The 23,513-nt window shown below is 39.1% G+C and overlaps 1 protein-coding gene across 3 annotated transcripts; it reads right to left on the reverse strand.

Annotated features, from left to right (window-relative positions):
* Positions 1-49: 49 nt before the first annotated feature.
* On the reverse strand, positions 50-12,732 carry LOC110066969 (T-box transcription factor TBX20-like). 3 transcript variants are annotated; one of them, XM_020774234.2, is made up of 8 exons: positions 12,099-12,732; positions 9,497-11,393; positions 9,233-9,419; positions 6,487-6,760; positions 3,401-3,553; positions 2,711-2,790; positions 2,273-2,382; positions 50-1,764 (listed from the first exon to the last, which is right to left on the reverse strand). In XM_020774234.2, exons 2-8 carry the CDS (start codon positions 9,582-9,584, stop codon positions 1,562-1,564), a joined length of 1,095 nt encoding a protein of 364 aa, XP_020629893.1. In that variant the 5' UTR covers positions 9,585-11,393; positions 12,099-12,732; the 3' UTR covers positions 50-1,561. The 3 variants fall into 3 exon arrangements, with proteins under 3 accessions (XP_020629893.1, XP_020629892.1, XP_020629891.1); XM_020774233.2 differs by having other exon boundaries at positions 11,516-12,732; XM_020774232.2 differs by having other exon boundaries at positions 9,497-12,732.
* Positions 12,733-23,513: the final 10,781 nt, after the last annotated feature.

Below are 23,513 nucleotides of genomic sequence, written 5' to 3' on the forward strand. Positions count from 1 at the left end.
CCCCCTCCACCCCCCTCCACCCCATCGTCGGAATTAAAGTAGTACTCCATTTCACTTTGAAGAACACAACTTTTATTTCAGGAACTGTAACTTTGAACACTTCTCCTCCTAGCTACACATAATAAGTAATATGTACAACTTGGGATCGTTAGAATAATAATCGATCGAATTAATTTACAAATGGTCTTGAGACCAGCAAACAACTTTTACAATCTTGTATTCTCTGCAGTAATTTTCGTTCGCTACAAGCTAGCTAAGTCTGTCACTTAACAGACAAACAAAAATACGACAATTTTCAAAGAAATACGTGTTTGAAAGCTTCCGTTTGCTATCGTCCGGTGATAACATGCTTGTCACGGCAACTGCATCATGAGAGTGACGTAATGACGTCACGTCACCTAGCAACGTCACTGACCAATCAACAAGAAGCAAGGGCTCAGACTTTTTGGAAGCCTAAAATTTGTCATAGAAAAATCACGTAGATTAAATACAGTGCGGTTGTAATCCGCTGTTAATTTGTCCGGTATGTGAGACAAATTCTATTTTTTTCGTTAAATATAGTTTGTTTAGTTACTCTCTGGTTGAGAGGTCCGTATATAGTATGGCAAACCGTCCAGATTCCTTTAAACGGGTCGGCCACACGGTAAATAACATTAACATCTCAATACATCATCATACGCGCACAGAAACTCCTAAAGGCAACACTTTGTATCCAGTCGCTAGACCACGGAGCTGAAGAAGCCGTGTTTTTTTGCATCATAGGAAAATTAAATTTTTAAAGAAACAAAACAAAAGTTACTTAAAGACTATCTAAAGAGCGTGCGCTAAGCATTCTTAATTCATATAATCCATACGAAATAATTACAGTGGAACCCCGTTAATACGGACACCAAAGGGACATGATAAAGTGTTCGCATTATCCGGGTGTCCGTATTAAGCGGGCTAATTTAAAAGAAAATATATGAGCTTTTTAGTTGTCGGGACAAAGAAAACTGTCCGTTATAAGTGGGTGTCCGTATTAAGCGGGTGTCCGTAGAGCGGGGTTTCACTGTATTTTTAGAAATTTAGCATGCAATGTTTCCTACTATTTTGAAAATTTATTTATCTGTTATTTAATTCACCGCTTATTTCAAATGATAGCGGATGTTTCCGCTTTTCAAAAAGTTCTCAATCCTCCGAAATAGAAATATTGTGAGAGATTTACGGAACACCAAAAAGTATCTCTCATAAGCTTAGAAAGAACAACAAATCACAAAAGTCAAAAAGAAACGTTAAAAGTTATTATAATTCCTCATAAATTATTTGTTGAAGACATACGGTTAGTTTACGATTTCTAGATAAGTTAGCAAGGCACAAGCTACTGACCTTTTGCTTTTTCTAAAGAGAGGATTTTAATTGTTAAAGGTTCAAACTCCCACAAAACGTTTAAATAAATAACTAGAAATATCTCAGATCTATCGTATAAAGACAAATGGCTTATTTTCGCGTTAATTTGAAGCTCGAAGCTTATTCATTACGCTTGTAATGCTTTCACACTCAAATTTTCGTCAATTGTTTAGAGTTAGTAATTTATCATAAGCCCCTCTTCCGCATGCGAAATTGGGCAGCGCCAACACGCACGCGCTCTGGGGTAGATATCATTTGAGCCCGCGCACTGGATCGAATGCGGATAACAGCTGTTCGCAATAGAGACGTCATTTGTGTGACAACAAGAGAGGTCTTCCCATGGCCCCCACTGGGGTGGACTTGATACTTGGTAAAACTCTACAAAGAAAAACAAACAGTTGTTAGGCTGTGTTTCACCTCTCAGGTGGGAATTATTTAAAACTTTGCTGAAAGATTTGTCATGACAATTTGATTATTCGATAAAAACATGAGAGTCACAAAGCTCATTTTTTAAAGGCTGATAAGAACCTGCATTTTAGGGATTTTTGGGTAAACTGTTGCCATGGCAACATCTATACAAAAGATGATCATAACTTGTTTACCAAATGATTGTTGTTTACCTCCGCGCGCAACACGTTCGTCAACAATGATATTTGATCAAAGATCCCCTAACGAGTTGTAAAGCGTCGCTCTGAGCGCTGACAGCTTATCCGTTTATTAATGTGCAGCTTCTTGTGATTAACTTTTGATACTTATGGGTTCATAAAATTATATTAAAAATGTCTTCTGCATATTGAACACGAGAGCTCATGAAAAACCGTTTGGCTTCTCGAATACAGGAGGACTGGTGCTGATTCAAGAGACTGGCAAATGAAACTGTACCAACCTTCACTAAATAAGTCTCGTGAGCCATGGGTCAGCGCTCCACTTGAAAGGAAACATGCGCCGTCCCCGTTTTCATACGCCTGAATGCCATTTGACATCAGGTAGCTTTCTCTGTGGAAGTAAAATATAACAGCATTCTTTAGTATTTCAATTCTTGTACCCAGAACCCACGGGTTTTCGGTCGGTGGTGATCGAGCAATCGATCGACGCTCTTGGCAAAATCAAAAACAGGAACCAAAAATTCCTAGTTCCAGTTTGATTGTGCGCATGTGTTCAAGTTCATGGTTTCTGAGCATGCGTAGAAAGAGTAGCCGCTGGTGCTAGCCAAAAGGATCGCGTTCTCTGGGAACGAGATTGTCGTCGTATTTCGGACCCGTTTTATTGAATGGTTTTCAGAAGTTAGACCTATGTTATTTTATTGAGAGAAATTTACACAAACCTTTCCGTGTCACCTAAGAACCTAATTGAATCTCTAAATCCCTTGGCAAATGGATTGCTGTAAATCTTGAGGCGGGTTATCTGCAAAATTATTTTAAAGAAAATCTCTTACTTTATTAAATTTAAATTGTGATTTTAATATTGAAGAACATTTTACATTGCTGGCAATTAAGCTGACTCTGATGAAATACCAGTCAATCTATATCTTGATCGACTGATCGGTCTTTACCAGGATAAATAAAGTTATTATTATTGTTATTATTATTATTAGTAGTAGTATAAAGTCCACGTCACTTTTTTCACTCCCGGTAGAATAGTAAACAGAGTAGAGAGTCGAGTGAAGACACTCAGAGAGTTTTTTCTTTGTATAGTTCACTTTACTTCCATGATGGATTCTATAAGGTTATTGTTAAATCAACTTTAAATTCCTGGCATTGGAGAAAACAATGGCCAATTCGATTGCCCTCAAAAATGTTGATTCAGGACATAAGTCCGAACGAACATCCACCCACGACACATTCATGCAACAATTCAGCCACTGCGGAGTAATGTAACTATAAAATAAAGTTAAAATAATTAACTCAGGAGGAACTTTCCGAGAGAGTGACGAGGCGTCTCTCTCTTGTCATTATGTTTACGTGATATGGAATTCATTTCATTTGACCGGTTGCCACCGTTGCTAAACACTCACAAGGTGATTCTGGTATGATGTGACAGCCATGAATGTCGTCTCTGGAAAAACGAAGGTCTCTGCTCTCGTTAAGTCCGTTGAATCGCTTTGCTCCTCTGGATTCTTGATCAAATGAATTCTTGGTTGATATTTATGCATCGAGTTTAAAATGATCTGAAAATTTTAAAAGATAATACTAGTTTGAATATTTTCGCCCATGTTGTCACAAGGGTGATGTACTTTTTCTTGGGTCTTGCTCATGGAATTAAAGTGACGAGGATGTTTTGGGTTATTTAGCTGGGGATAGCAGGAATGGTTGCTCAGGCGTTTGTGAATTTTGCAGGAATTTGTTTGTTTATTTCCTTTAATCTTAATGAAACTGATGGAACTTTACCATGGCAAGAATTTGATCGTTCATCACATTCCATAAAACGCTGAATAGACAGTTCAATAAAAAGCCATATATACACGTGATGTTTACATTTCGGCTTTTTAGGGGGTTGCTTAAATTAACTACATCACGGTTTGGGCATCTTGAGAAGTTTAGCATAAATTTTTCAAGTTTGTCTTTTGTGATTCGAGCAAACCTTCTCCATCCTTGACCATCCTTGTTCCTTTACGGTTTATTATCATCTCTTTGATGTTTTTCTATTTTCAGGTTTCCTTCAATTCAAAGGTAATTTTGTACCTGGCCAAAATAACTCAAAACGCCATGACTAAGCTCCCTAAAGTCACTGATGACTTCACTACTATACGGTCACTAAAAGTAAGTGCAAAGACGTACCTTGTGAGAATTTTTCAAATGGTTTGCATCATTTCATGGAAAATTAAAAGCAAAAAAAACAAAAACAAAAACAAATAAACAAACAAAAAAACAGCGCAACAAAACTGCTGATGACAATATAACGTACTTTTTCGACACCCTTGAGCGACCACCGGCCTCTGGCTCCAGTTTGCATTCACGAGTTGCCCCACAGGAGCTCTTTGATTTGACATAGTCGTGACCAGATCGTAAACTTGGCGATAGAAAAGGTAGATTGTAACCAATTCTAAATAACCACTACATGATGTAGTTTGCGTTAGATACTGTGCTGGACAGAGCTTCACAAATTAACTCGTGAAATTTGACGACGAGAACTTATTCAATAAAAACGCGGAAAATTCACCCCCAAAACCCTAGAATCTAGTTAGGGTTAGGGTTCAATGTTTAACTGAGGTTTTCAATGGACGAGTGGGCTCCGTAAAAAATGACACTATATTATCAAAGGCATATACCCAGCTTTTACATGAGTAGCGAAAATTATCAATGAGCAGACTTTTAAGGGGAACTCAGCTACGGTATTTTGAGTTGTTTGGGCCACGTACAAGAGTACCTGTAAATTGAAAGAAACCTGAAGATAATAGTTTATTAAGACAGAAAAACACCAAAGAAATAGTAATAAAAATAATGGAACAAGGACAGCTGCAAGGATGGTTAAGGATGGAGAAGGTTAACACGGATTATAAACGACGACGAACTTGAAAAATTCAGGCCAAAGTTTTTAAGATAGTTAAACGCAGTCGTCTTACTGAAGAAACTAAAGCCACCAGGGTGACCGAAAGGCGAAGCAAGTAACAACTGATCACAGAGTGTTTAAAATTGGAGCTATGGATGAAATAAATGAATTAAATAATAACCAAATGCTACCTTTTAGGAACCAGTATAACGCAGGTAGATTGTTCTTCTTTAATTATAGATAGTAAATTTCGACATCTTTGGACGAGATGGCGACTTTGTCATCAATTTGGCTGTGTAACACCCGTTGCGGGTTTTCCATTCGACATTGTGAAAGAGGAGAATAGCGTCTATTGCATACAAATTCCATGTCAACAAGTAACAAGAGAGGTATAGTCCTCTGTACTACTAAATCATTTACATTCTGTTAAGTTCAGAAACACAAATAAATAAAACAAAAGAAACTTTGCAACAGATTATTTTCAGTACTGAGGAAAATTCTACAAAAAGAATTCCAACTGAAGTCCTCTGAAAACCGTGTACGTTAAGTTTTGTTTATTCTGTTACGAACTGAAGTGGGTTGGGTTGCTCTAAATTTTAACAGGTGAATTTTCGCTTTTGTTTGCTGTTCCAGCGGAATAAGGCCAAGGGTATCACACTTGGCTAATGGCTTACCGGGAATAACTCCAAGCAGAGGATCGCCTTACTGTCAAAACTACTTGACAGCAGGCAAACACAGCCACAACTCAAAACAAGTCAAGTCGTGAACAGTTGTGATGAAAACGAAGATAAAACGAAACCGCGTGAAAGTTTTGTAATTGAAATATGGTGAAGACAGTTTACGTGTTGTAGGCCTTTATTTTCGTGCCGATTTCTTTTCGTTATTTTCGCGAGTTGCTTATGAGGTTGAAGAAAACTATAGGGGCAAATTTCACCGCACATCGGGTTAATATTTTCTACCATGAACTCCTCTCGTCTTAAGGCGGCATAATTTTTCCAAGAGTTTTTCCGGCAATTTTTTCACCCAATTCTGAAACCTTTTTGGAAATTCGTAACGAAAATAGGGTATTTATATTGAACGAGGCCGAACTTATGGCTCGTAAATTTCGAAAAAGTGCTGAAACTTTGTTAATGCAATGAAGCTGCAAATCCGTACGCCTTTCATGGGAAAACCACTGAGGACTTGGACCGAGGGCGCACATGATAGGGACACCGTATCGTGTAAAACAGAACAGCTTTAAAACTTTAAATTTGGTCGCGGATCGATTTTAAATAATAACGGAAACGTGCGTGATGATTTTAGAGTGCAATTCGACTAAATGCTTTTTTCCGAACGCTAAATTATCGGTTTTTACAAAAAGGACATCACTAATTGCGCTAATAGCCGTTCTTGTTCTGTTAATTAAAAAATAATTAGTACTAATGTAAAAGGGCTTTATAGTTTTTATAAGCACAACAAAAAGAACGCTACTCAAGACTAACAGCCGGAAAAGTGCGGACCCGCGCGGGGCTAGTTTTTGATCAGATAAACAACTGACTCGCGAAATAAGGAAGTCTTACATGGGTTGTTATCAACTTGAAAGTAAATATTGACTAGATGTCTTGCACTTACATTTCCCCGCTTGTCATCCCGGTTATTCGTTAACTTGACTTTCTCAAATGAGAGCACTTGTCCCTCCAGCTGCCGCCCTGTAAATGGGGAGTCAGGGTGAACGCACGTTACTTTTGGGGGCACAGCATCAGCTTCTCCCGCAACAAACCAAGCGGAGTCCGAGTAAGAATACCGATGTCTTTTCGTGTCCAACGGAACGATGTCCAACAAGACAGCGTAACTGACATCAGGGTCCAGATCCACAAATGACACACGTACTGTCGGGAACATTCGCCTTAAAATAGGGAAAGTCGCGTCATTTAGCTTATTAAAATTTAAAACATCGGCTTAATTGAATGGAATAAAAGTGTATTAAACTCTGTGAAGAGATTGCCGACTCAAATCGTCTTCTATTTGCTGCTAAAAGTCATCGATTTGAGATATTTTTACAGTCATGTGAAAATAAGATTCTTTTTAAAAAGTATGTGTCATCCGTTTTGGATCTCTATAGCGGCAAAAGCCCTAGATAACCGATTGTTTTGTTTGTCGAAAAGTGAAAGACAAAAATTACTCTTGTCATAAACCCGTCGCAACGTCTCGCCCCTAATGTTCGCATACTTATCACGTGACCAGCTTCGCGTGCTACTTTCCTAAGTTTCAGTTTCAAGTGGGCTGAAATGTTGAAACTTAATACAGTTTTAGGTTCAAGCCAGAAACTTCGCAAAATCGACCCTTGAATGTCGGAAAGAAAGTTGTAGATAAAGAAATATGATTGCGTAGTTTGCAAATAGGAATCCCAGCGGAAAATTTCTATATGTTGAAAGTGGAGAAAAAAATGTGTGTTGTCCCACTGAATACATGGAGACGCTAACTTAGTTATCCCTTACCGACTCGGCAGGTGCTTACGGAGAAAGGCACACCGAGAAAGTTTTTATTGATCACTGTGTTCACTTGCTTCAGTTTACCGAAAATTGTGACTGAATAGGCTCGAAATAACTTTACGTCAACGCTGTGAGAGAAGCAATAACTTAGCGCTATTTTTTCTATAAGAAAAAAAAGTGAAAACTCTCGTCTAAATGCGTAAAAATTTCGTTAAACTTCGTAAAAAGCCTCGTTTCCCGCCCTTAATGGGGTTTTCTTCAGTAATGAACGACGGAAATTCGCCTACATCTCACTGCGGAATATGTTTGAGAAATTTCAAGTTGGAAACGGTGAATTTTAATCCATGAAAGGGGTTATGTTACAGCGTGTTCTTAAAATAACTGAAGTCGTACTACAAAGAATGTGACCTAAATCATGTCCGCGCGCTTAGCTTTTATTTCGTGGCTTTTATACTGCGTCTATATTATGAGAAAAAACCTGTGTATCAGTGACTACAAAAACTTTGGCGGAGCACCACGTTGGTCATGTTTCCCCCGTCTGAAGCAAGACGCTGGTCAAATGACGCACCTGCACCTTGCACTTTCGTCTTCTTCTCCCCTTGTCCCCGATGTGCTCCACACCTCGTGCTTTATTCCATTTAACTTTTGAAAGCGAAATTTGGAATGAGCACTGAAGAAGGAATTCCTGTCCGGCCACGCTGCCGTTAATTGTCGCAGAAGTAGAAAAGCCTTCATTTCAGATGTACGCGTAAATGGAAATCATTAGAGACAAAAGAGTTAACATTTTCTAAATTTGGATGAAATTCGGGCTGGAGTCGGTCACGCGAGTTTATATAAAAAAAGGTAATAGTATAAAAACGCTGGCAGAAACCCCCCGAAGCGGTTTTTGGACTTTGTGATATAATATTGATATCAAAAGTGTTCAATAGTTCAACTGCTGGTTTAGAAGAAAAGCGGAAAAATTGAACGAGACAAGGGCAGACAGGAGATCAGAATTTTAGACCAAAACCACACAAGTTGCGAAAATGAAAGAGCGTGCTGGATTGCATTCTTTTTACATGCGTTTTATTTAATTCCCATTCAGTTAGGTATCTCTCGAATTCTCAGTATTTCTCCCTCATTTCTAGACTCTTGAGAGCTAAAAATACTGTCGCTTTCGACGCAGAGGAATATTATATCAAGTATTATGTAGTAGTATGCCCGCTGCTATGTAATGGTAGTGCAGCAAATTGTTGAAAATGTGCGAATTTGTTGTTATTAGGGAGTGTTGAGTAGTGCAAACCATACACTTTTCAAAGCTCACATTTCAGTACTTTTCTCGCCTTTTTTCCAAAGCAAATTTTCCAAAACAATTACTCGCAGATTAGCTCAAGTTATATTAACATGTATACTGTAGATTTTCTTTCAACTAAACGTTTAGAAACTTGCTATTTTGTTTTTGTTTCGAAAATTAAACTGCACAGTTCTTGATTAAATCGCTGATAGCGCAATAAAAGCAGTGTTACGAAGAATGCTAAGACCGTCTGATTTTCGCGAGCAAGCGGCAAACCACAAAGGGCATAACCACAGTAACACATCGTTGTTTGAAAACATGCTGTTAAAGAGTTTTAACGGATAAACCGCATTTGAAGTCATTTTCCTGTCAAAGCGATCACTTTGTGTTATCGTAGGTATCAATTGCAAGCCGAATCCGTCGATACAAGCAAAACGCGTTAGTTGACAACTAGACAAAACAATAATTTTAAATAACCTGAAGTAAAGAGGACCCCCAAAGCCCTTAAATAAAGACGCACGGGATAAACGCCGGTATAATTCACCGTAATTCCCAGATCTGAGGTAAATAATTATCTTATCGCACGAATGTGCAATAGCAAAGTTTAACTGACCTTCCTGTCTTGGTAATTATCATTTCTGTGCCTAGCCGATAGAAGCAGTTCCACAGTTCCTTGCCTTCTAGTATCACCTCTGGTTTCAAGGTTTTGAGTTTTTTTCTCGGCACCGGCGTGTCTCGATTCTCTCTCTCCGTAGAAAAGACTATGTCATCGCTTTCGTCTCTTCTGTCCGCGAGTCCCTCTGAAAAGCGGATAACACATCATTACGCCGACTCCGCAAGAATAATCTTGACCCGGCTGAAGTATAAAAGGGCTTACCTTTGTGCACGAGGGAGGCAATCGAAAATGCTCGAGCTTTGTTCGACAGATTTGCTGTTTTGCGGCTACTTGGATGTTTAAGCGACATTTTCGCGGCCTGACGACGTCCTCTCGAGAGACGCGTAGAGCAGTGTACTCGTTTGGACCACGCATGAACTTATCAAGAACGTTGAAGCAATAAGTGAATTTTACCTTTAGCAAACAATCAATTAAAACCTTTTAACACTGCGCCATGTCGTCGCCGCCGAGAAGCGAACTGTCCTATTGGCTTCACGTGACCCTGACACAGTGCAAATATTGTCAGGTGCCCATCACTACACAAGCACTGGAATGGGTCCCTTTAACTTGAAGTTTGCTCTTTGCCTTTCATCCTGAAACCCAGAACGTCTATAGATCCCTTGAAAAGCGCGAAATTGCTCCGAGAGGCTTGGAAAAAAAACAGTCTGCGTTATTCTTTCATTATTCCTAGCGGAGTTCTCGGTCTTTTTCCAGGCAATCCTCTTAGGTCACTTCGTTTTCTTGCCGCAGTTTTTCGCGATCAATTAACACTTCTACGCGTCCAAATAGATATGCATCCAAAATCTTGTAGTATATGTTTAAAGTTTAGAAGATGAAGTTAGATCAGAATGGTGGATTTTAAACATTTTTTACATTCATCTTTGACATAAAAGAACATGAAAATTGAATCATTGAGGGCAGAATTTTGTCGCAAAGTTTGACATACCGTTTTTCGTTATGAAAGGAAATGCGAATTTGCATCGGGGAAAACTTAAAACTATTCAAAAATTCTTCTAAAGGGTGTACGTTTCCTATAGCAAAAATTCAAACATGGCATGACTTTAGCCAGCACAACTGTTCAGTACATAGCAAAGCTGTTATCAGGAATCCTCCCAAGATTCTTAACTCTCAATCTACGATCTAAGCTATCAGCAAATATGTAACAATGGTGGGGCAAAAAGCGAGTTTTTGGTGAACTAGATTACTACAGAAGTGGCTTTTTGATCATAGATCAATGGCGCCAGAAGGTCAACTTTTTAGAATTCATCTTAGAAGTCGATGAAAAGATCAGGCGCTAAATTGAACGCCTTCCTCCTGGGCGGTATAAAGCCGTTGAAATCAGCAGATCGAGGTTTCTTTTTCATGGCAAAACAGATCACAGTTTATACGTTAAATCGATAAATTGTAAAGTCATTGGTCATACTGACCAACAGTGAGGGTGGAAGCCATTTCAGGGCAGCGATAAACCATTCTATTACAGCAAAACTGCTCATTTGAAAACAGAAAAACTATTGAAGGTGCAGGAAAGAAACCTAACACCCCAGCTCGGAAAAATAAACAGCCTAATTCTTCGTAAGTACAGGATTGTAAACGTTAGAATATTCTGAATTTGCCGTACCGAAAGCATTAGGAACTCATCTTTCAGCTTATCCATCGATTACTTCTTCAAGCTTTTAGCAGACAATTGAAGCAGTGGTCTCTGGATTTTGTGGGTGCAATTCAGCTGTGATAAATGGGGCATGTTATCATGCCATGATCAGAAAGCTCCGGCACTCCCACCAGAAAAGATTACAAAACATCTCACTTAAATATATTTACTCTGGTTTAGTATGTTCACTTTTTTATCGTACTTCAAAACCAGAATACAAAAGGACTCTCGCAGAATCTGATCTCCGCTACGTGTTCACTCGACTTTCTAAGCTATCTCGTATGTTTCCTCATTATTCTTAATAATCAACATTTCCTGTGAAAACAATTTGGAGGATTTAGCCACAAGGAGGTATTTCCTGTTGTTTTGGCGAGTCGTTCTGTTTGCCGATGACAGCATTCTTTAAAGATGATTTGTCTGTTAATGATTCTATGCTCCATCACGTAGTCATTTTTAGTTCTTTTCCCACGCCTAAAAGAAAACAAAATTGGAGTGATCAACTTGTTTGATGTTTACCGACTTAAAGTGAAATAGTTTTTGGAATCTTCCTAAATTATACCCACTCATTGTACTATCAATGGAGCAATACATACATACGTCAGGGGAAGGGCTGAAACAAAATTCGGGCTGCACGTGTGAATGAACCAGCCAGAACTGAGGAAACATGCTTTCTCGGTTGTGGTGATAGAGCGCATATTTCTTCACGGTGATAGTGTAAATGATATTCTGGCATTGTCATTCAGTCATTCTCCATCTGCTTCAAAATTCAACATGAAAAAGCACCATCTGACAAACTTCAACGCCTTCGATTCAAGGTGCAACTTCAAGTGTCATTGTGGAAGAAAATCGACTTCATGGAGAGCAGCGTGGAGGGCTGAACGATGAATCCTTCACACAACTTCCGGCTTTAAACCGGGACACAAAAATGCAAACCGAGCAAGTACTAGCTGGTGAAAAAGTTGGTTGTTCAGTGATGAAGCGACATCATCGGCGAACTTGTGTTTTTCTTTTTTAGCAGAGCATTACGCAATGCGCTCCGTTCTTTATAGCGGAGAGCATTTTTACCCGGGCGCCCAAACGATTGACAATGACATTCGGCAACGTGATGTCGCGACATCACACGTTTGGCATCACGAAAGACGCATGAAAAGCGCTAACACGCTTTGTTCTACTCACGACGACATCCCAGCATCACCAAAACCTTCAAGAAAGTTCGTTGCATGTCGACAACTCATAGATTCCGTGACATTGGTCTTTCGTTTTTACTACCATCTGGCCAGCCGAGAGAAGCGACTCAGTCAAAGACTAGATAGACTTTTTTTGCATTGCTAATCGCCCTGATTAACAGGCGCATTTTCGAAGGGAAAGGATGCAAAACGCCGCGCAATGTAAGATAAAGGCGGAGTACGTTATTCTTCCGAAATTGGCCAACAACATGCTAGCAATATTAAAGATGCGGTCGTCGTGGATGGAGCCCAACACTGCAACGATAGACCGGGAGTAAAGTCACGAGGCACCAATTTTCTTGATTATTTTGTCATGCATATTGCGCCGAGAAACTGGGTAAAATCTAAAAACCATAAAACGAAAAAATGTTGCCGCATTTCTTGATAAATCCTGTAAAACTATCGTATCTGTTGGAAAATGCGGCAGACAACAGATAAGACATCAGGTTAATTGCCTTGCAGGAAAAAAGTCCGTTTTGTCATTTATAGATCTTGATAAGCAGTCTTGAATTTCTCGACTAATGTAAAAAAAATAAAAATATTTCCTAACCAAGCCGAAAAAAAAATTAGTGTTTTGGTTCTGTCGCTGTTTTTTCGTTTTTTTCAATAGGACAAAAGAAACCGCATTGCATTTTAAATCTGTCATCGCTTGTTAAACTGCCATCCACATCGTGTAAACAGCACGCGATATTTCACTGCACGCGATATATCGATAATATTTCACGGTTTCACTCTCTGCCTAAAAACTTTCAACACTTTTCTTAAAACGGTCTATTTTTTTGAAATCCTTCAAGCTTTCATTTCCTATAAATGTGATGTCAGATAGAAAGTAAAAAAAAGGGAAGAGTCGAACTTAAATTTTACATTTGCCACGTACAGAATAAATTTTGGAAAAGTCGCATACATTAAACCGGAGTTGCTAGGCCTGAGGACAAATGGGTTTCGTGTAAAATCAGTAACAGTTGCAGTGTAATTGAAAACCTGATCGATTGGTTAACGCTCAAGCGAAAAGCTTTCAGGAATATTTTTGAACCATATTGTAGTGTGGAAATAAATTTCTCATATGCTAGGAATGACTGATTGAAGGTATTACGACCTCTTTTAATCTAAACAGGAAAAAGAATCTTACTAAGTGTAAAAAAAAAACTAGATGGTTTTGTTCTGTCAAAACATATATATACAGCTGCTGTTTTACGCAGCAACACTTTCAGTTTTTCGCCAACTCCCACAGAATGGCCATTGGCCCCGCTCATGCTAAAGTTCAGTCGGCCGTCCACTGAATTAAGGATATAAAAAGGTTTACACTTTGGATAATTTGCGCATACAATGGCGTCTTTTCGAAGCTCAATTTTTGCACTTAAACACCATCTTGACTGCCCTCTCTCCAATATCCACTTGTATTTTCATTCCTCAAGCCAAGTACGTTTTCAGTTTGCTAATTAGAGCACGTTACTGCGAAGTGCAATTGTCTACAGACTTAAGAATAATAAACAAAAAGAGTGTAAAGTGGAGCGGACCGAAACATGGCCAGATTTTGATGCAAGAGCCGAAACTCGATTTATGGTGAACGCCGGTAACTTGTTACATCAAAAAATAGTTAACTTTTAAAGCTAACAACTGCTTGGTTGAAATGTTGTATTTTAGAAATAACGTAACATCTAAACTAATGTCTCCAATGAATTGTCAGCAACGGTTGTATGTATTCCCACGGTCAGTCATCCATTAGAGATGCGTTAGAACTGCCGTGTTTACAAACTAAAAAACAAGTGTTAAAATCATGAGGGAGTGAATAATTATTGTTAATGACATAATAGGAAAGAGCAATGTACATGAAAACATTCTCCGCGTATTACAAGATTAATTCCACCACAATGGCTATTATTGATTTCAGTGTAAATGAAAACATTCTTTGATGTTGTTAAACGAAACAATAACAAGATAAGGATTACACAATGACGCAATCTCGTGGGAAAAATTCTTCTTGTTTATGGCGGAACTCTAAAAGCTAGTAATAAGGCTCAGAATAATATCTGACTAATATTTTCCGCTTTCACCACGTGATTACAAGAAGAGGAGGGGTTCGTGTAATATTAGCCCAAAGTTAAGAATAAGGACTGACGAGTTATCTTTGAACTCGTCTCTGAAACAGACCTGGTCAAACATGGCACTTTCTGCCAAAATTCAACAAAACATAAGTATGCAAAACTCGACACCGGCAGGCGCTTTGGTTCATGATTTTCCGACACTCTACCCCGCCTCCCCAAATGGTCGACCCACCCCCTCCCCGTTGGGGTGGGGTATGGTCCTACAGTACTTCCTAATGTTTTTAACAAAATTTCATCTAAAATCCGCCTCAATGACTGTGGAAATAAGTTACATCTCTATTATACGGCCACCAGAACCTGGAATGCCAAGCGTTCACCTGAGGAGGGAGGGAACCAGGAGGGAGGGGGGTGGGGGTCAAATAGCTCAGAAGGTCATACGTTACGTTACCGAGGGTTGTCTCTCTTAGAAGCTTGCAATCGAGGCCCAGTATGCGTAAACCACAAGTTCTTGCTGATCCTGATTCTGACTGACCCAGCTTTAACCAGAAGTACAGCAGCACCTCGTAAGCTTGTAATTCTTTTGCTTGGTAGCACCTGATATTGTTTTAGGGCTAGGGGCATTGTTTCTGCTGTTTGTTCTATTGTTCTCTCAAAGGGGTAGCAAGCCATTCATGTGAGACCTTACGAGAGCTGCTACATGACCCGCTTTAATTGGCTGTTGTTTTTTTTTTTAAGTGTTGCTTGCTGGGTAAGGGTCCTTGGAAATTAACTGGAACATGTCGGCCGGTGTCACGATCTCTCATCAGCAAAAGAGTTGTTGTTGTTTGTTACCTTATAGGACATCCTCAAAATTGATTCCGGGCCCTAATAGAGGTTAGTATCACCCAACTAGTGGACTAATGCAAATCCTGCATTTTGATTGGCTACGCTACTAGGGGACTATTAGTAATAGTCATCGAGTAGCGAAATTGGCGTGACGCTTTCTTTCGTTTTATTCCCAAATAAATATTTCTTCAACTTGCATTTGCTAACTTTATTATTACCTTTTCTGTCCGACTAGTTGGGTGATACTAAAACAATTAGACCCTTCGCCCTCGAGGGCCACGGGTCCTTGCGGGCTACGGGTCTAATTGTTAATTATTCTCCAAAGTTCTAAAGAACTTTCCCTTCACTTTCATATGGGAGTCCTTTTTGGGGTCTTGTTCTCTCCCTGACAGCAGTCCGTCTCTAGTGATGAGCTGCTGTCTCTGTATATTATTCCGCAAGCGACACAATGAACTAGTAAGGGTCAGTAAGAACTAGCGGATGGTGTGCCTTATAAACTGGCTCATTACTGCGTTTCGTTTTGCTTCTAATTGGTTGAAAAAGCAGCGTCAGTTTTCTGAATCAATTCCAAAACTCAACAAATGCACAGGATTATATCATTTATTGTATGACTGAGAAAATTTCTTCATTTTGATTGGCTGACAGCAGGCCAATTTATCGTTAATTTTTAATTTGCCCAGCAATGCAAACTAACGCTCGCGCGTTCGCAATTTTCTCAGTCATATAATGAGTGAGTAATCGTTTGAAAGCTTGAGCAATTAATTAAGGATTTACACTACTCGTGATATTTGAAAATTCTTTCAAATTGTACTGGCCTAAAGGCTCGTGCAATGTTGTTAAAATTTTCAAACATCACTCGTAGCGGCAAATCCTTGATTGCACTCGCATTCATACGATTTCCTATACTAACCAGTTCCAACGCCTTATTTGGATAATGTGGATTAATAAAATTTGATGTCACTAGAACCCAGTATTCCCCGGTAAACAGCCTAGCAGCGTTTATCTATATCTCAGTCTTTGCTAAATTTGGGTTTGAAACAAAACGGCTCTCAACTGTTTCTGTTGCATCGTTGCGTAAACCGAGCGTAGCTGCTGCAATTTCGTCAACGAAACGCAAATATTAGTGTTCCTACTGAATAAAGAATTTTTGTAAAAGAAAAAAACCCGTCATACAAAAGAGAAAATTTCATTCTTGGGGGAACACCATGCAATATGCCCGGCCTGCTGCCTTATCATGATGAAAACCAGAAGCCCATAGAACACTATAATACATACGGAAGCTCCTACTTATGTGAAAACAAAGTGTGAACATGAATGCGCTTCAGCGGTCCACTTTGTCTTTGATGAATACTAAAGAGGTCTTTTTCCCTGAAATATGATTTTTTTCTCCAAAACGTGGAATTTTTCTGAAACATGAAGATTAATTCAACATCTCTGACCATTTGCAAATCGTATTTTGAAACGATTTTGCTATAATCACTCCTCGATTTAAGTTGAAATTGAGAAATCTGCACACCTGTAGCCATATTTCAACGTAGCAGCGCCCATAGCAACAGTTGTTTACAGTCCAAAAGTACTCACAAAATGGATTCAATACAGTACATTTTAATTATACTTTACAGGAAAGCTTTAAAGATGTGTACTAATGGATGGAATTCTGCATCATGGTCCTGAACATTGTTTCCTCTACCATCTTAGACGCCCCTGCTTGGTTAACATTTCTATGACCGGTTTGTATTCGGGTATTCAATGAAACATTTATGTAAGTCTTTTCTATATACCACCTCCCCCTGCCTCTGCCCCCCCCCCCCTTCGTTCAAAGGGCTAATTTGGGTTTCTGGTGACCGCAGTAAAACGTTAAAGGCTTATTTCTCAAAAAGACCAAATAGACAGATCACCAATATTTCAAGCACGATATCTCGATCCACTGGGTTTCAACCGAATGTTGTCAAATGTTCAAGATTGGTAAATAAAGGACACAATTATCTAGGTTATAAACCAATAAAATTTTCAGTATATGAAATGTTTTTCCTGTTCAGTTAATATTGTTAATTTTTTTAAACTTTTTCCCATTTTCGAGAAAAAAAACCCCTCAAAACACTGTTTCCAGAGGTTTGTCATCTAGACAACTTGCTTACGGACAGGATGAACTTAATTCCATGCTTCTCGAACCATTCATCAGTAGGTTATCGGGCTTGTAATGAACAACACTTTTTAACACTTAGGGACGAGTTATTCATTAACTATTGTGGCATTTGACCTGGAAAAGCTCATATTTGAAGTCACGCCACGGAGTCCTTTAACGTGGTACCAAAACTGTCCCACAGAGTTGTTTTATAAAACAAAAATCATTTCTAGGTATAAAACCCCTTTAAGAGGAGGAGTTGGGAGAAGAAGATGGGAGGATGTGAAAAAGAGAAAGAACCCTACTCATCGTACATCCCCTTCGAGTCGAGTCCCTAACTTTAAGCTACTTTAACCTAGTCCCCTGAACTTTACTGTTTGTTCGTAATAAGAGAAGAGACTGCAGACAAACTAGGTTTTGAAACACTTTATTAGATTTACATTGATGCTCGGTAGTTATTAATTTCTACATCTTTCTTGCTAGACACCACCCTTTTATTCACTTCAGTGAATTGCTTTCCTAAAGCTAGCTCAATAAAAGGTTGCCGGGTAGCTGCAAACCTACACCTCAGGTGGATAGAGCGGGCCTTCACTTGAGCGTCGAAAGTAATTAACACTTACTTTGGTCTTGTATTACAACGCTAAGTGATTGGCCTAAAAAAATTCGCGCCGCTTTGTCATCCAATCAGAGGTAAAACCAAAACCAATCGTGACTCGCTCACACACGTTTGCCCGCGCTTCGCGTCCACTACACTGCCTTATAACATACAATAGAAAATAAAGCCAGTCAGAATGCAGGAAAGCCGTTGTATATTCGACGGTATTACATCCAACCTTCCCATCATGCGTCGCGCGTATGCCGCATTGATTGTGTTATCCACTGTATTTTCTTTGGCATCTCTCGTGATATACCACGGAATATCCCACTTGTCACTTGTATTTTCTTGGTGTACACACTCGTCTAAAAGCTTGATTGTGTGTACACCGATAAAATTCAAGTGGCTCGTGGGATATTCTACGGTAAATCACTCGAAAGCGTTGCATAATTAGTATTGGAGTTCTGATTGGTTCAATGGATTGTCTGCGTCCTCTGTGATTGACTAGAGTGATTAATTACTTTGGTTTTGGTTTTACGACACTCAATTGGACAATCGCTCTCAATAGATAATTTGTTAAGAAAAACACTTTGGCGCTAGATTGCTGTACAATTTTAGTGTCTTTATATAGCTAGTTCAACGCTCTATACAAAATGGGTATGGTTATAGGGTATGTCCACATGTGTGTTTTTAAGGACTATAGCGAATATAGATCTCTGATTAACATAATCCCACGAGTTGGGCGATTGTTTTACGTGTCGTTTATGTTTGTCCACACATTAACGATAAAGGGAATTCTAAACGTTATGATATCACTCTACAGAGCCCGCGATCCTTTTGGCCATCCACTCAAGAAAGACTGCCGCATCTGGGACGAGATATGACGGAGACAGCTATTAAACTAGAAAGCCTGGGTACATTAAGCATGCCTTGATTTTTTGAGGTGACGTCAGCATTTACAGACTGATATTGCCGGTTTTCACATGACTTCACCAAAATTCAAACTACAAAACTATTGATTCTCGTTATATTTTACTTTCATGATGTATAAGAGCAGCTGAAAACCAATATTCATACAAACGTTTGCTCCGAATGGGTTCTTGGTTTTGTGATAGACTATGCTTGAATTTCTAAGCTTTTCCGTGACGCGGCATTTAAGTGACGTTCTCAACTTTCTCCATTCAGAAACTTCTCCATTCAGTTTATACGAAATTGATACTCTCAAAAGGACCAATAAGTTTGTTTAAATTTGGTGAAGATTCTTCAATTAATGTACGCGTGATTTCCCCAGGAGCCTAAGGTCATGGGTCCCGGTAAAGATTTGTTGTGGCCTATATTTGTAGTCATTAACTGACTGTAAGCAGCCGTTACTATGGCTGTTACTGTACGAAAAAGCTTCAACCACTGTACACATCCCTTGAATTCAACGCTCATCCTAATAATCTAAAGGCAAACTCAGCAAAATGTTTTTTTTGTTTTTGATTAGAAAAATGACTTTTTCATCAAAATCTTTATATTTTAGTAACGATTCATCTTGAAGGGCGTTTAGGACGTTTAGCCCACGGGCTCCTGACAAATACTTTTATGTGGTTTACGTGTGGGCGAAAGGCGTAAACTATATATATATATTTTTTTTTTTAAAAAAAAAAACGTTTTCAGACGTAAACGTATACGCGAGGTCGGCGTCTTAGTTGACAAACTGAGTTGACTACGAAAACCTGTCAGACTAACAAACCTCGATCTACCCATGCAAGTTGTAAGAAATATTTGAAAAAGTATTTTAACACTCTTCAAAGTCGTAATCTTTTGAAACAGATGCTTGAACAATGAAAACAACACATTACGCTCTTAACTCAATGAGGGATTTCGTCGCCTTCCTCGATCGACTGCGGCGTCCACTAGCACTGCAAATTCCGTGGCACTGGTGATGACGTTCTTATCAACTGTTGCCATCACAAAATGGATTTGAGATTCGTCTTTGCAAAATTCTATCAACAGGTCTTCAAGACGATACACCGAGGCTAGCCGAACGCCTTAGGCATTTCTGGAATTGTCGATTCAAGGATAGCTTTCATGAGGAGAAATGTTTCTTTAGCTCGATGTGGGTCGATGTGTCAGTCATTACTTGTAGTTTTGATAAATTGTCAACTTCCAAAATCCAAATTTACCAAATGCACTCTCCTCTGTCGTCAGAGTGGAGTTGGTTTTTGATGAATAGTTTGGCTCTGGTGTTTGTGGGTAATCAACAAACATAATAAATTATCCTTGAAATGGAAACATTTTTTAATCCTTCTGACATCCCAGCTGCCCAATTGACAAACATCCTAAACATTAGTTGCCATAATAATGTTGAAGACACGGATGTTACTGCCACCCTCTAGGAAACGATCCAAAATATGTTTATCAGGAATACGAGGCAATCTCGTATCGCCATACTGGAACACCTTTTGAGCCATTTAATTTTCGATTATCAACATTTAGCTTGTGCTTAAAACTTGATATTTACCCTTCACTACGTTTTAAGAGTCTCATGTTGGTCCATGAAATAACTTTTGATATTGAGATTCTTAGAGAGATAAAGGACTACTTAAAAGGTCATAAATCTCAGATATCATTCCTCGTTTTCGTCGTTACTACATCGTGTGCAGAAGTACTTGCGAGTTGTTAATCTCATTAGAAATCTACTCACGAGAGATTCCAAATTCCGAGGATGCTCGTTGCGAGTGGTTTTATATGATTCGTCAGTTCCCAGCTTAAGACATTTAATAGCGCGTTCCTTGAAGAGTCGTAAAAGAATCACATACGCTTTGAAAAATACACAGCGGACTACAAACGCATGACCTTAAAAGTGTAAATCAACCTGAAGGACTTAATTGCTTCCCTGGCCTTAAAATGCAATTACTGCGCATGTAACCATCTTCTGGATTTACAGTGAAATTGTGTTACAAACAATATTTACTTTCTCCTTTTGAAACATCACTGTTGACAGTTTGTCTCCACGTTGTTTGTCTTTCAGAAATCTTCTTACAGATTTTTTTTTAATCTATTCCAGCCTCGGGATACCGTTACTACATATTTAGACGGTTCATTTTAGAACCTCCACGCTCATAAATATGTATTGCAGTTTGTTACTTCCTCTACTTCTAATATTGGCGTAATCCTTTTTGACATTGTATTTTTACTCTCTTTTATGCAAATAAAGACTGAAAAGAATTTTAAAACATTTTTCGATTTAAAGACGTGATGACTTCGTCGTTTGCGGAACACACAGACGGTTTTTCTTCTTCGTAAGCTACTCAGTGTTGGAAAGCTCATTAACAGCGTAGTTTGTAAGGACGCTCTCGATGAACAATGGTGGCACAGTTTGGAATCCGCTGATTCAACTGGAGCTTTCGCATATCAGTCAGTAGTCAGAGTAGTTCTTTAAACTAGTTTGAATAGTTGCGAGCTCAGCTTCTTCTCAAAAAACATGTCTGGATTAAAATTACTGACAGTATTGTTGTGGGTGCCGTAGCATGGGTTAAGGTATTTAGCTTTTCACAAATGTTCAGTGTTCAGTGGCATAGATCTCCCGTTATAAATCAATGTACTTTCAATCAATGTAATCCAGGTTCAGTACTGTCGATAAAGTTTGCTCGCTTTTCCATTCAGTTGTATGATTACTTGCAAACAGGTTTCCTTTCTTACCATGCGGTACAAGCATCTCGCTCTCAATTCTGACGCTTTATTTGTTTATTTGCCAGTTTTGTTCGATTTTCTTTTTTTTTTGAGGTAATAATTTAGGAGGTAATTCTCGGTTTTTGCTTGGTTCTTTTCTTGGTGTCTATCTTGACCAAGATAGTTAACCATCGAATTCCGTTCACGTTTGATAATATTTACAATTCCTTTTTACAATAGCCAAACTTTTTCCCTGAGCTCAGATTTTTTTTCTTTTTACATCCTCAACACTGGTAATGTACTGTATTCCTGGGTCTTGCTCTCTCCAAAAAAATTTACAAGCTCTTTGAGGGCGCAAGCATGATGAAATAGTGTCGAAGTTATAAAACTCGAAAAGGTAATGGACGAAATACGCTTGCTTCCTCATGTAATGGAAACCAAGAGTTCGATGATGCAAAACTGAAAGGAAATAGCTAGTTTAGCAATGAATCGGGTCAAAAAGCCTATAATCATGATTTTAACCTGTTGTAGTAAGAAAAGGATTGCAATGGTATTTTCTCTGTATTGCAAGCCACTCCAGTGTTTTAGATCAATGTTCTTTGTAGCAAAAAGAATTGCTCTCTGATCAAAGCTAAGTGGACATTCCTAGCAACTATGCCAGGCAAGAAAAAGAGGACCTCGTGGATCTTTAATTTAGTAACATCCATACAACCTTCCAAAAAGTCACAAAAGCAAAATGTTGGAAGACCCAGAATAACATAGAGAGGGAGGAAGATTTTGCATCCGTGGGCCGTGGGAACTGAGAGCAGCCGGCCGTATTTTGGTGGAAATCATGAAACGAATGACTCAAACAAGCCACTTAGTTGAATCGAAGATCTCGGCCATTGCTGCCTCGAGACATTAAAGCCGGATTAATCGACGGTTCAGCTATGCTAAAGTTGTAACTACCACCTTAAAAATGTTTCTGGTCTCTGAGAGCACAATGCAGAGATTGCGGTGTCGGCTGTTCATAGAGCATGCAGCAAACTTTAATCCAAAAGTCTTCGTTTCAATGATTCAGTGGTTATACATCCGTCGAATGCCGACTGAAGAGCAGTAAAGTCTCGACCTGTGGCATTCATTTGTTGATGAATCAGTGTTCGCTCCTTCTTTACATGCATAGGCACAAGAAACACGATGCAATAAGTTGCTTTGTATCTATGCGTATTCTAATATAGCACGGCGATTCTAAGTGAGCCCAACATAAGCAGAGTAAGAGCATTCTTTTTTGATGATTGTGCTTAACCTGAATTTGCTCACCATGACAAGTATGGGAAGAACCATGGACGTCAAAAAGTTGTAATAACTGAACTAAATGAATCTTTTTAAGCATTGAACTCTTGGCAAAAATTGCTCTTCTTCAAGCCAAGAATTGGTTGCAATTTATACCCTAAATATTTCATGTTATTTCGTAGTTATATTCAGGTTGCAAGTGACTACAGCTTCACTGGATTAAACGTGTCATACCGTGAATTAAACTCTCAAGTACCTTTGCTCTCAAAAAAGCAAACCATTCTTTGATAGTTGACCGGTTGAGGGCTGCACGTTTTACATTATAGCTAAATAACGGCTTTCTTGTCGTCTAAGAGGGCAATGATTCCATGTACTGACAAGAATGCAGGAACTAAATGAGACCTGGGGAATCTTCAAGTTAGGTCGGTAGTAAACTCCCAAACGTTTTCCAAAGAAACTAATTGCTGGAAGACACACAAAAAATATGGAGATCGGTAAAAAAACCTTGCAGATTAGGGTCGGAGTACCAAAATAGTTTTACGGTATAAGTACCCTGCGAGACAATGATTTCCTTCTCTTTCTGTCGGTACAAAGCTGGAAATCCCCTGATCCGGGTTGCTCGAAGACCACCGGATAAATCGCTATCCAGTGGATAAATGGTATCAAAACAAACATGCTATCCGCTGGATAGTGATTTATCCGGTGGATAGCGTTATCTACCTTTCGGACAACCCTGGCCAGGAAAATAACTGTGCGTATAGGTGGAATTCATGAAGCGAAGCACAAGGAAGATGGCGCCCGGGTCCGAAGAACCGGCAACAGAGCTCGGGGTAAAGATGAAGATCG

This window comes from Orbicella faveolata, unplaced genomic scaffold (assembly GCF_042242905.1).
Source record: "Orbicella faveolata isolate gen_17 unplaced genomic scaffold, um_ofav_v1 contig_35, whole genome shotgun sequence".
Taxonomy (NCBI): domain Eukaryota; kingdom Metazoa; phylum Cnidaria; class Anthozoa; order Scleractinia; family Merulinidae; genus Orbicella; species Orbicella faveolata.